At 64.8% G+C, this 12,629-nt stretch overlaps 2 protein-coding genes across 2 annotated transcripts; both read left to right on the forward strand.

Annotated features, from left to right (window-relative positions):
* Positions 1-80: 80 nt before the first annotated feature.
* LOC136305545 (NAD-dependent protein deacetylase sirtuin-2-like) lies at positions 81-4,645 on the forward strand (the record flags this gene model as incomplete). Its single annotated transcript, XM_066208808.1, is given in 21 exon segments — positions 81-99; positions 102-253; positions 336-375; positions 866-909; positions 911-983; positions 1,872-1,882; positions 1,884-1,914; positions 1,998-2,020; positions 2,023-2,106; positions 2,219-2,230; positions 2,232-2,276; positions 2,370-2,438; positions 2,532-2,543; positions 2,545-2,662; positions 3,028-3,087; positions 3,199-3,254; positions 3,365-3,441; positions 3,564-3,615; positions 3,735-3,799; positions 4,039-4,105; positions 4,405-4,645. Coding segments are annotated over 21 exon segments (1,311 nt in total), but the record flags the coding sequence as incomplete, so codon positions are not given.
* Positions 4,646-4,736: 91 nt separating this feature from the next.
* On the forward strand, positions 4,737-11,918 carry LOC136305538 (galectin-4-like). Its single transcript, XM_066208800.1, is given in 12 exon segments — positions 4,737-5,561; positions 6,197-6,285; positions 6,797-6,998; positions 7,343-7,462; positions 8,246-8,269; positions 8,915-8,959; positions 9,075-9,104; positions 9,701-9,739; positions 9,741-9,790; positions 10,537-10,687; positions 10,689-10,709; positions 11,676-11,918. Coding segments are annotated over 12 exon segments (963 nt in total). The 5' UTR covers positions 4,737-5,516; the 3' UTR covers positions 11,823-11,918.
* Positions 11,919-12,629: the final 711 nt, after the last annotated feature.

Below are 12,629 nucleotides of genomic sequence, written 5' to 3' on the forward strand. Positions count from 1 at the left end.
TTCCCCGGCCAACCGGAGCCGGCGGGAGTGACGGTGCGGACGCGGGGCACGCCGGGAGGTGTGGCGGAGGCGCCGGGAGGTGTGGCGGACAGGCCGAGCCATGGCGGACCCGGAGAGTACCGGGGGCGGCGGGGCCGGGACGGGCCCGGGGGGTGGAGCTCCCGCTCCCCTCCCCTCCGCCCGTGACTCCCCCACTGGCCCCGCAGCTCCCGGTGCCCGCGAGGAGGAGGCGGAGCAGGGCGCCGAGTCTCCGGTAAACGCCCCCGGTGTCTCCCCCGCTGCCCGCCCCGTGCCCGCCCCCGACACCCCGGTGACCCCCGCACTGCTCCCCGCAGGTCTCGGACCCCGGGCCGGGCGCTTCGGCCGACGCTGACAGTGGGTCTGGGGGCGCCGGGCTGGGCCTGTGGGGACACCCCGGGGACAATTTTGGGGACACATTGGGGACACTTTGGGGACACCTCGGGGGCCTTTGGGGACACTTCGGGGACACGTTTGGGGACACCCCGGGGACACTTTTGGAGACACTTTTGGGGACCCTTTTGGGACACCCCGGGGACACTTTTGGGGACACCTCGGGGACACGTTTGGGGACATTTCTGGGGACATGCCGGGGACACGTTTGGGGACATTTCTGGGGACACGCCGGGGACACGTTTGGGGACCTTAGGCGGCCTTCGGAGAGGTCTGGGGCTCCTGCGGGACACTCGGGGATTTCCCCGGGCAGGGCAGGCGGTCTGGGGAGCGCAGGGCTTTCTGGGGCGCCCTTTGCGGTTCCTGAAGGGATTTTAGGGGACGCTTCAGGGACTTTGGGGACATTTTCTGGGGGGTCCCTTGGCTGGGGACGGACAGCGCGGTGTCCCCGCAGTGGAGCTGCTGCGGACGCTGCTGGCCCGGGGCCTGGGGCTCGGCGGGGGACCGCGCGGAGCCGGTGCTGGACGAGCTGAGCCTGCGCGGCGTGAGCCGCTTCCTCCGGAGCGACCGCTGTGGGGACACCGGGAACGGGAATTGGGGATGGGGACGGGAACAGGCCGGGAATGGGAACTGGGGATGGGAAATGGGATGGGAATTGGGGATGGGAATTGGGGACAGGCCAGGAATGGGAATTGGGGATGGGAACGGGAACTGGGAATTGGGGATGGGAATGGGGACGGGGAGTTGGGATGGGAACAGGAATTGGGGATGGGAATGGGAATTGGGGATGGAAACAGGAACGGGAATTGGGGATGGGAACGGGGACAGGGAATTGGGATGGGAACAGGAATTGGGGATGGAAACAGGAACGGGAATTGGGGATGGGAATGGGAATTGGGAATGGGCTAGGAACGGGAATATGGGGATGGGAACGGAAACTGGGAATTGGGGATTGGAATGGGGACGGGGAATTGGGATGGGAACAGGAATTGGGGATGGGAATGTGGATGGGAACGAGAATTGGGGATGGGAATGGGAATTGGGAATGGGCCAGGAACGGGAATTGGGGATGGGAATGGGGACGGGAATTGGGGATGGGAACTGTAAATGGGAATGAACTGGGAATGGGAACTGGAAATGGGGCTGGGAACAGGAATTGGGAATGGGGCTGGGAATTGGGGATGGGGACGGAAACGTGGATGGGAATGGGGCTAGGAACGGGAACTGGGGATGGGGAATTGGGAATGGGAATAGGAATAAGGGTTGGAAATAGGAACTGGGGATGGGAACGGGAAGGGAATGGGGCTGGGGAACTGGGAAGGGTGGGGACCCAGGCACGGGGCTGGGGCAGCGGCACAATGGGCCGTGGGGGGGATTTGGGGGTTCACCGCGGGGGGAGGGGAGGGGAGGGTGGGGGAGGGCAGGGGCAGTTTCGGGCTTCACCCCCGCCTCCCCCCCAGGTAAGAACGTCTGTGTGCATGGTGGGCGCCGGCATCTCCACCTGTGAGTGCTCCTTGTCCCGGGGGGGCGGCCCTGGGGGGACACCGGGGGGCGGCTCCTGACCCCCCCCGACCCCCTCCCCCCAGCCGCCGGGATCCCGGATTTCCGCTCTCCCCCGGCACCGGCCTCTACTCCAACCTGCAGAGCTACGACCTCCCGTACCCCGAGGCCATCTTCGAGATCGGCTTCTTCAAGGTGCCCCCCTCCCCTCCTCCTCCTCCCCACATTCTGGGGGGCGCCACGGGGTTGGGGGTTTTTTTTTTGGGGGGGTGGGGTCACCCCCCTGATTCCTTGTAACCCCCCCCAGAAACACCCGGAGCCCTTTTTTCGCCCTCGCCCGCGAGCTCTACCCGGGCCAGTTCAAGGTAAGAACACCCCGAAAATTTCCTTCCAAATCCCCCCCAAATTTAACGGGGTGAGCAGAGACCCCCAAGTGACCCCCAACTCCCCCCCCCCAGCCCACGGTGTGTCACTACTTCATGCGGCTGCTGCAGGACAAGGGGCTCTTGCTGCGCTGCTACACCCAGGTGGGCCGCTCCCCCCCTCCCCTCCCGCCCTGCCGCTTTGGGGGGCTCCGGGGGGTCTTGGGGACCCTGTGAGACCCCCGTGACCCCCCCCAGAACATCGACACCCCTGGAGCGGGTGGCGGGGCTGCGCCCGGAGCTGCTGGTGGAGGCCCACGGCACGTTCTTCACGTCGCACTGCCTGCGGCCCTCGTGCCGCCGGCGCTACAGCCTGGCCTGGATGAGGGGTAGGGGGGCTCTGGGGGCGGCCCCGGGACCCCCAGGTGTCCCTGTGCCCCCCAGGTGTTCCCCTGCCCCCCAGGTGTCCCCCAGGTGCCCCCCAGGTGCCCCCCAGCTGTCCCTGGTATCCCCCCAAGTGTCCTTGGGATCCCCCCAGGTGTCCCCCAGGTGTTCCCCTGCCCCCCAGCTGCCCCCCAGGTGTCCCCCAGGTGTCCCCGTGCCCCCCAGGTGCCCCCCAGCTGTCCCTGGTATCCCCCCAAGTGTCCTTGGGATCCCCCCAGGTGTCCCCCAGGTGTTCCCCTGCCCCCCAGGTGCCCCCCAGGTGTCCAGGTGCCCCCCAGGTGCCCCCCAGAAGCCTCCCCCTCCCTTCCAGAGCGCATCTTCTCCTCCCTCGTCCCCAAGTGCGAGAAGTGCCAGGGGCTGGTGAAACCCGGTGAGTTGTTGGGCTGGGGGGGGGGAGGGGGGGCTCAGCAGGAATTTGGGGGGTGGGGTCTTCACCCCCTGCCCCCCCTCACCTGCCTCCTCCTCTCCCCCCGTCCCCCAGACATCGTGTTTTTTGGGGAGAACCTCCCCCCGCGCTTCTTCACCCTCATGGAGTCGGTGAGTGGGGGTTGGGGGGGGGCTGAGTTTGGGGGGAGGGGACCCCGGGGACCCCCCCTCCCCCACCCCCGGGGGACCCCCCCCGGTGACATCCTCTGCCCCCCCCCCAGGACTTTGAGAAAGTCGACCTGCTGCTCATCATGGGCACCTCGCTGCAGGTGCAGCCCTTCGCCTCCCTCATCGGCAGGTGAGACCCCCGGGACCCCCCAGATCCCCCTGGGACCCCCGGGACTTCCCCCAAACCTCCCGGGACCCCCCCCGGGACCCCTCGGACCCCCAGGGACCCCCCGTGACTGTCCCCTCCCACAGGGTCCCCACCAACACCCCCAGACTCCTGATCAACAAGGAGAAGACAGGACAGGTGAGGTGGGGGCAGGTGAGGTGGGGACAGGTGAGGTGGGGACAGGTGAGGAGGCACTGGGAGGGGGGGAGGGGCTCAGAGCAGCCCCCCCCACCTGTCCCCCCCTCCGTGCCCCCCAGAGCGACCCCCTGATGTCCCTGATGGGTTTCGGTGGGATGGACTTCGACTCGGACAAGGCCTACAGGTGTGACGGGTTGGGGGGCTCTGCCCCCCCCAAAGTGGTTGGGGGACCCCTGAAGGTGTGGGGGGGGCTCCCCCATCCAGGTGTGGGACACCCCGAGGTAATTTTGGGGCCATTCCAGGTGCTTCTTAGGGGTCCCCCAGGTGTTTGAACCCCCCCAGGTGTTCCGGTCCCCCCAGGTGTTTCAGCCCCCCCCAGGTGTTCCGGCCCCCCAGGTGACTCCGGGGTCGCTGTGTCTGCAGGGACGTCGCCTGGCTCGGGGACTGTGACAGCGGCTGCCTGGCTCTGGCCGAACTCCTGGGCTGGAAGGTAACGGCCCCCCACACCTGGCCCCGCCCCCCAGGACCCCCAAATCCCCCTCTAAACCCCCCCAGGACCTCCAAATCCCCCTCTAACCCCCCCAGAACCCCCAAATCCCCCTCTAAACCCCCCAGGCCCCCCAAATCCCCCTCTAAACCCCCCAGGCCCCCCAAATCCCCCTCTAAACCCCCCCAAATCCCCCTGTAAACCCCCCAGGACCCCCAAATCCCCCTCTAAACCCCCCCGGGACCCCCAAATCCCCCTGTAACCCCCCCAAGCCCCCCCTGAAGCGCCGTGTCTCCCCCCAGGAGGAGCTGGAGGAGCTGGTGCGGAGGGAACACGCGGCCATCGACGCCAAGGGGGGGGACACGGAGCGGGGGGACCCCCAAAAGCCCCGAGGGAAGGAGGGCGAGGCCGGGGGGAGCCCCGGGCAGAGCCTGGGGGGCAAGGCCGAGGCGGACAAAGACCCCCAAAAGCCCCCGGGGGGGCAGGAAGGACCCTCCCCATAGCGCGGGGGGGGCAAATCCCAATTAAAGAGCCGCAGAGGAGTTTTTGGCTGTGGGTGTGGTTCTGCCTCGAGGGGCTGGGGGTCTTGTTTTCCTGCGAAGGACGGAAGGGAAGAACGACAGGAAAAATAAACACGTGGGGCGGGGGGAAACAGGAAAGGGAAGGGGGAGGTCGTGGGTGCCAAAAGGGGTTTGGGGATTTTATTTTCCCCGCTCCTGAAATGGGGCGTTGCGGCTCCAGAATGTGTGGGAATTCACAGGGAGGGCGTGCCAAAGGCCGAAAGCTGCGGTTCGGCGTGTGGAAGGTTTCGGTGTGAAAGGGTTTTGGTGTAAGAAAGGTTTTGGTGTAGAAAAGGTTTTGGTGTAAGAAAGGTTTTGGTGAATTACCGGTGAAAATTCCGTGGATTTTGGATTAATTAGGGGCGAACGTTCCATGGATTTTGGATTAATTACAGGTGAACATTCGGTGGATTTTGGATTAATTAGGGGCGAACGTTCCGTGGATTTTGGATTAATTAGGGGCGAACGTTCCGTGGATTCTGGATTAATTACGGGCGAACATTCCGTGGATTTTGGCTGGATTTTTGGATTAATTTCTTGGGAGGATTTCCGGGGGTCACCCTGTCCCCACAGTGCCCCCAAATCTCCAGAAATTCCCAAGGTCCCCGTGCCCCGCCCGGGGCAGAGTCCAGGGCACTGTCACCTGTGCCAGGTGTGTCACCTGTGCCAGCAGTGTCACCTGTGCCAGGTGTGTCCCCAATCCCCGTATCCCGGCGGGGGACAAAGTCCTCACCCCGCCCTGGGAGAGGCCGGAATTGGGGGGGCCCGGCTGGACTTTGGGGGGCCCCACGTGGGGCCGGGCTATAAAGTGTCCCCGCGGTGTCACCGCTGTCATTGTCACCGCCGCCGCCGCCATGACTTTCGTCCCCGCGCCAGGGTACATGCCCTCCTACCACCCGGTGGGTACCCCCCAAAAAAAACGGGGCTGGGGGCGCCCCAAAAACCGGGGGGAGGCGGCTGGGGGGTCCCTGTCACCTTCCTGGTGACATTTGGGGTCCCTGTCACCCCAAAAACCGGGGGGAGGCGGCTGGGGGGGTCCCTGTCACCTTCCTGGTGACATTTGGGGTCTTTGTCACCCCAAAAACCGGGGGGAGGCGGCTGGGGGGGTCCTGTCACCTTCCTGGTGACATTTGGGGTCCCTGTCACCCCAAAAACCGGGGGGAGGCGGCTGGGGGGTCCCTGTCACCTTCCTGGTGACATTTGGGGTCTTTGTCACCCCAAAAACCGGGGGGAGGCGGCTGGGGGGTCCTGTCACCTTCCTGGTGACCTTTGGGGTCTTTGTCACCCCAAAAACCGGGGGGAGGCGGCTGGGGGGTCCTGTCACCTTCCTGGTGACCTTTGGGGTCTTTGTCACCCCAAAAACCGGGGGGGAGGCGGCTGGGGGGTCCTGTCACCTTCCTGGTGACCTTTGGGGTCCCTGTCACCCCAAACCAGGGGGGAAGAAGGGTCTGGGGGGGGTCCGTGTCACCCCCCGGTGACCTTTGGGGTCCCTGTCACCCCTCGGGCCCCCCTGACCCCCATTTTCCCCCCCCAGCCCCTGCCCTACGTGGCCCCCGTGCCCGGGGGGCTCCGGCCCGGCATGGCCGTCTACGTGCAGGGGGTGGTGAACCCCCAGGCCGAGTGGTACGGGGACACTGGGGGGACACTGGGGGGACACCGGGGACACCGGGGACACTGGGGGGGACACTGGGGGCACTGGGGGGGACACTGGGGGGACACTGGGGGGACACTGGGGACACCGGGGACACTGGGGGGACACTGGGGGGCACTGGGGGGACACTGGGGATAATGGGGGGGCACTGGGGACACACTGGGGACACTGGGGGGGGGGGGCACCGGGGGCACTGGGGGGACTGGGAGGGGGCTGAGGGACACTGGGACAAACTGGGGACAATGGGGACACCGGGGGGACTGGGGATACTGGGGGGACTGGGGCACACTGGGGGGGGCACTGGGAGGGGACTGAGGGACACTAGGTGGGGCAGTGGGGACATTGGTGACACTGGGGACACTGGGAGGGGACTGAGGACAAACTGGGGGGACACTGGAGGAATAATGGCGGGGGGCAGACTGGGGACGAACCGTGGACCCCGGGTGACCCCGGGTGACCCCGGGGTGACTCACCTGTGCCCAGGTTCCGCGTTAACCTGGCCGCGGGCCCCGATGACTCCGGCGACCTGCCGCTGCACCTGAACCCGCGGTTCGGGGCGGGGGTCGCGGTGCTCAACAGCCGGCGCCGGGGCCGCTGGGGGGACGAGCAGCGGCAGGAGCTGCACCCGCTCTGCCCGGGGGGGCCCTTCGAGATCGTCATCAACGTCACCCCCGAGGGCTACAAGGTCCGGGGGGCGTCCCCGGGGGGGGATTTGGGGGTCCCCGGAGGGGGGATTTGGGGTGTCCGAGGGGGATTTGGGGGTCCCCGGGGGGGATTTGGGGTGTCCGGGGGGGGATTTGGGGGCTCTAAAAGGGGTTATAGAGGTCCCCAGGGGAGGATTTGAGGGTCCTCAGGGGGGATTTGGGGTGCCCGGGGGTGTGTTTGGGCTATTTTGGGGTGTATTTGGGCTATTTTGGGGTGTATTTGGGGTATTTTGGGGTGTATTTGGGGTTTTTGGGGTGTCCCGGGGGTATTTTGGGGTGTCCCGGGGGTGTTTTGGGGTCTCAGGGCCGCTGTCTGTCCCCCCAGGTGCTGGTGAACGGGACGTTCTACACCGAGTTCCCGCACCGGCTGCCCCCGGAGCAGGTGACGTCCGTGTCCGTGGACGGCGACCTGCAGCTGCACTCGGCCTCGGTCATGGGCGGCGCGGTGAGAGCCCCGAAACCCGCCCTGCACCCCAAAACCGCCCCCGGGACCCCAAAAAACAGCCCCCGGACCCCAAAAACCACCCCCGGGACCCTGAAACTGCCCCTGGGACCCCAAAAACACCCCCGGGACCCTAAAACCGCCCTTAAAACCACCCCGGGACCCTAAAACCGCCCCTGGGACCCCAAAAACAGCCCCCCGGGACCCTGAAACTGCCACTGGGACCCCCAAAAACACCCCCGGGACCCTAAATCCGCCCTTAAAACCACCCCCGGACCCTAAAACCGCCCCTGGGACCCCAAAACCACTCCCGGGACCCTAAAACCACCCCCGGGACCCCAAAAACACCCCCGGACCCTAAAACTGCCCCTGGGACCCCAAAACCACTCCCGGGACCCTAAAACCACCCCCGGGACCCCAAAAACACCCCCGGACCCTAAAACTGCCCCTGGGACCCCAAAACCACTCCCGGGACCCTAAAACCACCCCCGGGACCCTAAAACTGCCCCTGGGACCCCAATACCACCCCCGGGACCCCAAAAAACACCCCCGGGACCCTAAAACTGCCCCTGGGACCCTAAAAACACCCCTGTGTCCCAAACCCCACCCGGGACCCCAAAAACCAGCCCCAGACCCCAAAACCCAACATCGGACCCCAAAAACAGCCCCCAACCCCCCCCGCGCACCCCAAAAACCAGCCCCGGGACCCCCAAAAACCAGCCCCGGGACCCCCAGACCCCCCCGCGCAGCCCAAAAGCCCCCTGACGCCCCCTCTGTCCCCCGCAGGGCACGTGTCCCCCGTGCGTCCCGGTGAGTCTGGGGGCTGCGTGGCTTTGGGGGGGCTCCCCGGGTGGGTTTGGGGGTCCCCAGGTGTATTTAGGACCCCCCCCAGGTGTGTTTGGGGGCCCCCCCCGGGTGGATTTTGGGGCTCCCCGGGTGGGTTTGGGGGTCCCCAGGTGTATTTAGGACCCCCTCAGGTGTGTTTGGGGCCCCCCCCGGGTGGATTTTGGGGCTCCCCGGGTGGGTTTGGGGGTCCCCAGGCGTATTTAGGACCCCCCCAGGTGTGTTTGGGGGCCCCCCCGGGTGGATTTTGGGAGTCCCCGGGTGGGTTTGGGGGTCTCCAAGGTGGGTTTAGGGGCTCCCAGGTGTGTTTGGGGCCCCCCCCAGGTGAATTTAGGGACACCCAGGGGGATTTGGGGGTCCCCAAGGTGGGGTTGGGGGGATCCCCAGGTGTATTTTAGGACTCCCCAGGTGTGTTTTGTGCCCCCCAGGTGGGTTTGGGGGGATCCCCAGGGGTGTTTAAAGACCCCCAGGTGGATTTTAGGGACCCCCAGGTGTGTTTTGAAGCCCCCCAGGTGTATTTAGGACCCGCCAGGTGTATTTAGGACCCCCCAGGTGTGTTTTGAGACCCCCCAGGTGTGTTTTGCACCCCCCTGACCCCCGTGTCCCCCCCAGGACGCGCCGCAGACCACGCCCATCTACCCCGACTGTAACCTGCCGGTGAGTGGGGGGGGGAGGGGATCCCCCCAAAATTCCCCCCTCCCCATCCCGTGGGGGGGGGGCGTCCCCCAGGTGTCCCCCCCCACCCCACTGACCCCGCCCTGCGCCCCCACAGGTGATGCAACAGCCCCCCACCTTCCACCCGGTGAGTCGGGGGGGGATTTGGGGGTCCCGGGGGGGTTTGGGGGGTCACAACGGGGAATTTGGGGAGGATTTTGGGGGGATTTGGGGTTTTGGGGGGTCCCGGTGGGGATTTGAGGGATCTGGGGTTTTTTTGGGGGGTCTCTGTTGGGATTTGGGGGGTCCCGGTGGGTTTTGGGGGGCTCTGGGGTTTTTTGGGGGTCTCTGTTGGGATTTGGGGGGTCTCGGTGGGTTTTGGGGGGCTCTGGGGTTTTTTGGGGGGTCCCGGTGGGTTTTGGGGGTCTAGGGTTTTTTGGGGGGTCTCCGTGGGGATTTGGCGGGTCCCGGTGGGTTTTGGGGGGTCTGGGGTTTTTGGGGGGTCTCCGTGGGGATCTGGGGGGGTCCCGGTGGGGATTTGGGGGATCTGGGGTTTTTTGGGGGGTCTCTGTGGGGATTTGGGGGGTCCCGGTGGGGATTTGGGGGATCTGGGGTTTTTTTGGGGGGTCTCTGTGGGGATTTGGGGGGTCCCGGTGGGTTTTGGGGGCTCTGGGGTTTTTGGGGGGTCTCCGTGGGGATCTGGGGGGTCTTCGGGAGGGTCTCTGAGCCCGCCCCCTTCCCCAGCCGGTGCCTTTCGTCACCACCATCCCGGGGGGGCTGTTCCCCAAAAAAAACCATCGTCATCAAGGGCTTCATCCCCCACGAGGCCGGCAGGTAACGCGGGACCCCCAAAGAACACCAGACCCCTCCCCAAAACCCCGCCAGGCCCCACCCTGGGCCCCACCTTTGACCTCCCCTGACCCCCCAAATCCCCCTGTGACCTCCCCTGACCCCCCAGGACCCCTCCAGGACCCCCCAAATCCCCAAATCCCCCCCGAAATCCTCCCCAATTTCCCGTTCTGACCCCCAAATCCCCCCAGGACCCCTCCAGGACCCCCAAAATCCCCAAATCCCCCCCAAATCCTCCCCAAATTCCCGTTCTGACCCCCCAAATCCCCCCCAGGACCCCCAAATCCCCAAATCCCCCCCGAAATCCTCCCCAATTTCCCGTTCTGACCCCCAAATCCCCCCAGGACCCCTCCAGGACCCCCAAAATCCCCAAATCCCCCCCAAATCCTCCCCAAATTCCCGTTCTGACCCCCCAAATCCCCCCCAGGACCCCCAAATCCCCCCCCGAAATCCTCCCCAAATTCCCCATTGTGATCCCCCAAATCCCCCCAGGACCCCCAAAATCCCCAAATCCCCCCCAAACCCGCCCCAAATTCCCCGTTGTGACCCCCCAAATCCCCCCTCCAGGACCCCCAAAATCCCCAATCCCCCCTAAATCCTCCCCAATTTCCCGTTCTGACCCCCCAAATCCCCCCAGGACCCCCCCAGGACCCCCAAAATCCCCAAATCCCCCCCAAACCCGCCCCAAACTCCCCGTTGTGACCCCTTTAAGCCCCCCAAATCCCCCCCAGGTTCCACATCAACCTGCGGGCGGGCCCGGGGGGGGACGTGGTGCTGCACCTGAACCCCCGCATGGACGAGGGGGGGGCCGTGGTCCGAAACTCCTTCCTGGGGGGCTCCTGGGGCCCCGAGGAGCGCGACCTCTCCTGCTGCAACCCCTTCCAGCGCGGGCCGCTACTTCGACGTGAGCGGGCACGGGGGACTTGGGGGGGTCCTGGGGGGATTTTCGGGGGGCTTTGGAGGAGATTTGGGGGTCCTGGGGAATCTGGGGGGGGCACAGGGGGGGATTTTGGGGGTCTCCGGGGTGACTTTGGGCATCCCTGGGAGGATTTGGGGCATCTCTTGGGGTGTTTTGGGGGGAGGGGGTCTCTGGGGATATTTTGGGGATCCCTGGGAGGTTTTCGGTGGCTCTGGAAAGGTTTGGGGGTCCTGGGCTGACTTCGGGGATCCCTGGGGGGATTCGATGATCCCTGGGAGGATTTGGGGGTCTCTGGGGGTGTTTCGGGGATCCCTGGGAGGCTTTTGAGGATCCCTGAGAGGATTTTGAGGATCTCTGGGGTGACTCTGGGGATCCCTGGGGATACTCTGTGTGTCCTGAGGTGACTTTGGGGGATCCCTGGGAGGATTTTGGGGTCTCTGGAGTGACTTTGGGGATCCCTGGGGTAACTCCGCGGATCCCTGGGGGTACTTTGGGCTCTCTGGGGGTATTTCAGGGATCCCTGGGAGGATTTTGGGGTCTCTGGGGTGACTTTGGGGATCCCTGGGGGTATTTCGGGGATCCTTAGGAGGATTTTGAGGATCCTTGGGGATACTCTGTGTGTCCTGGGGTGACTTTGGGGGATCCCTGGGAGGATTTTGGGGTCTCTGGGGTGACTTTGGGGATCCCTGGGGGTACTTTGGGCTCTCTGGGGTGACTTTGGGGGATCCCTGGGGGGATTTTGGGGTCTCTGGGGTGACTTTGGGGGATCCCTGGGGGGATTTTGGGCTCTCTGGGGTGACTTTGGGGGATCCCTGGGGGGATTTTGGGCTCTCTGGGGTGACTTTGGGGGATCCCTGGGGGGATTTTGGGGTCTCTGGGGTGACTTTGGGGATCCCTGGGGGTACTTTGGGCTCTCTGGGGTGACATTCCCCCGCGTGTGCCCCCCTGCAGCTGTCGATCCGCTGCGGGAACCATCGGTTCAAGGTGTTCGCCGAGGGGCAGCCGCTCTTCGACTTCCACCACCGGGTGCCGGCCGGGCCCCACGTGGACGTGCTGGAGATCGAGGGCGACGTGGTGCTGTCCTTCGTCCACTTCTGACCCACCAGTGCCCCATAAGTGCCCACTAACTGCCCCCTAGCTGCCCCATAAGTGCTCATTAGCTGCCCCCCCTCAAATGTCACCTCCCCAATAAATACTGACCTCAATAAAGTTGCTCCTCATCCGGCTCTGGAGATTTGAGGAGAAGTGTGAGGGGGGAAAAGAGGAAAATGTGAGGGGGGAAAAGAGGAAAATGTGAGGGGAGAAAAGAGGAAAATGTGAGGGGGGAAACGAGGAAAATGTGAGGGGGGGAAAAGAGGAAAATGTGAGGGGGGAAACGAGGAAAATGTGAGGGGAGAAAAGAGGAAAATGTGAGGGGGGAAACGAGGAAAATGTGAGGGGAGAAAAGAGGAAAATGTGAGGGGGGAAACGAGGAAAATGTGAGGGGGGGAAAAGAGGAAAATGTGAGGGGAGAAAAGAGGAAAATGTGAGGGGGGAAAAGAGGAAAATGTGAGGGGAGAAAAGAGGAAAATGTGAGGGGGGAAACGAGGAAAATGTGAGGGGGGGAAAAGAGGAAAATGTGAGGGGAGAAAAGAGGAAAATGTGAGGGGGGAAAAGAGGAAAATGTGAGGGGGGAAAGGGAGGGAAATGTGAGGGGAGAAAAGAGGAAAATGTGAGGGGGGAAAAGAGGAAAATGTGAGGGGGGAAAGGGAGGGAAATGTGAGGGGGAAAGAGAGAGAAGGTGAGGGGGAAATGGCAGGAAGGGGAGGAGAAAAAGGGCGGGAACTGTGAGGGGAGAAAAGGGCGGGAAACGTGAGGGGAGAAAAAGGGCGGGAAACGTGAGGGGAGAAAAAGGGCGGGAAACGT

This window comes from Chamaea fasciata, unplaced genomic scaffold (genome assembly GCF_029207755.1).
Source record: "Chamaea fasciata isolate MVZ Bird 193981 ecotype frontalis unplaced genomic scaffold, bChaFas1.0.hap1 SCAF_476, whole genome shotgun sequence".
Lineage (NCBI taxonomy): Eukaryota > Metazoa > Chordata > Aves > Passeriformes > Sylviidae > Chamaea > Chamaea fasciata.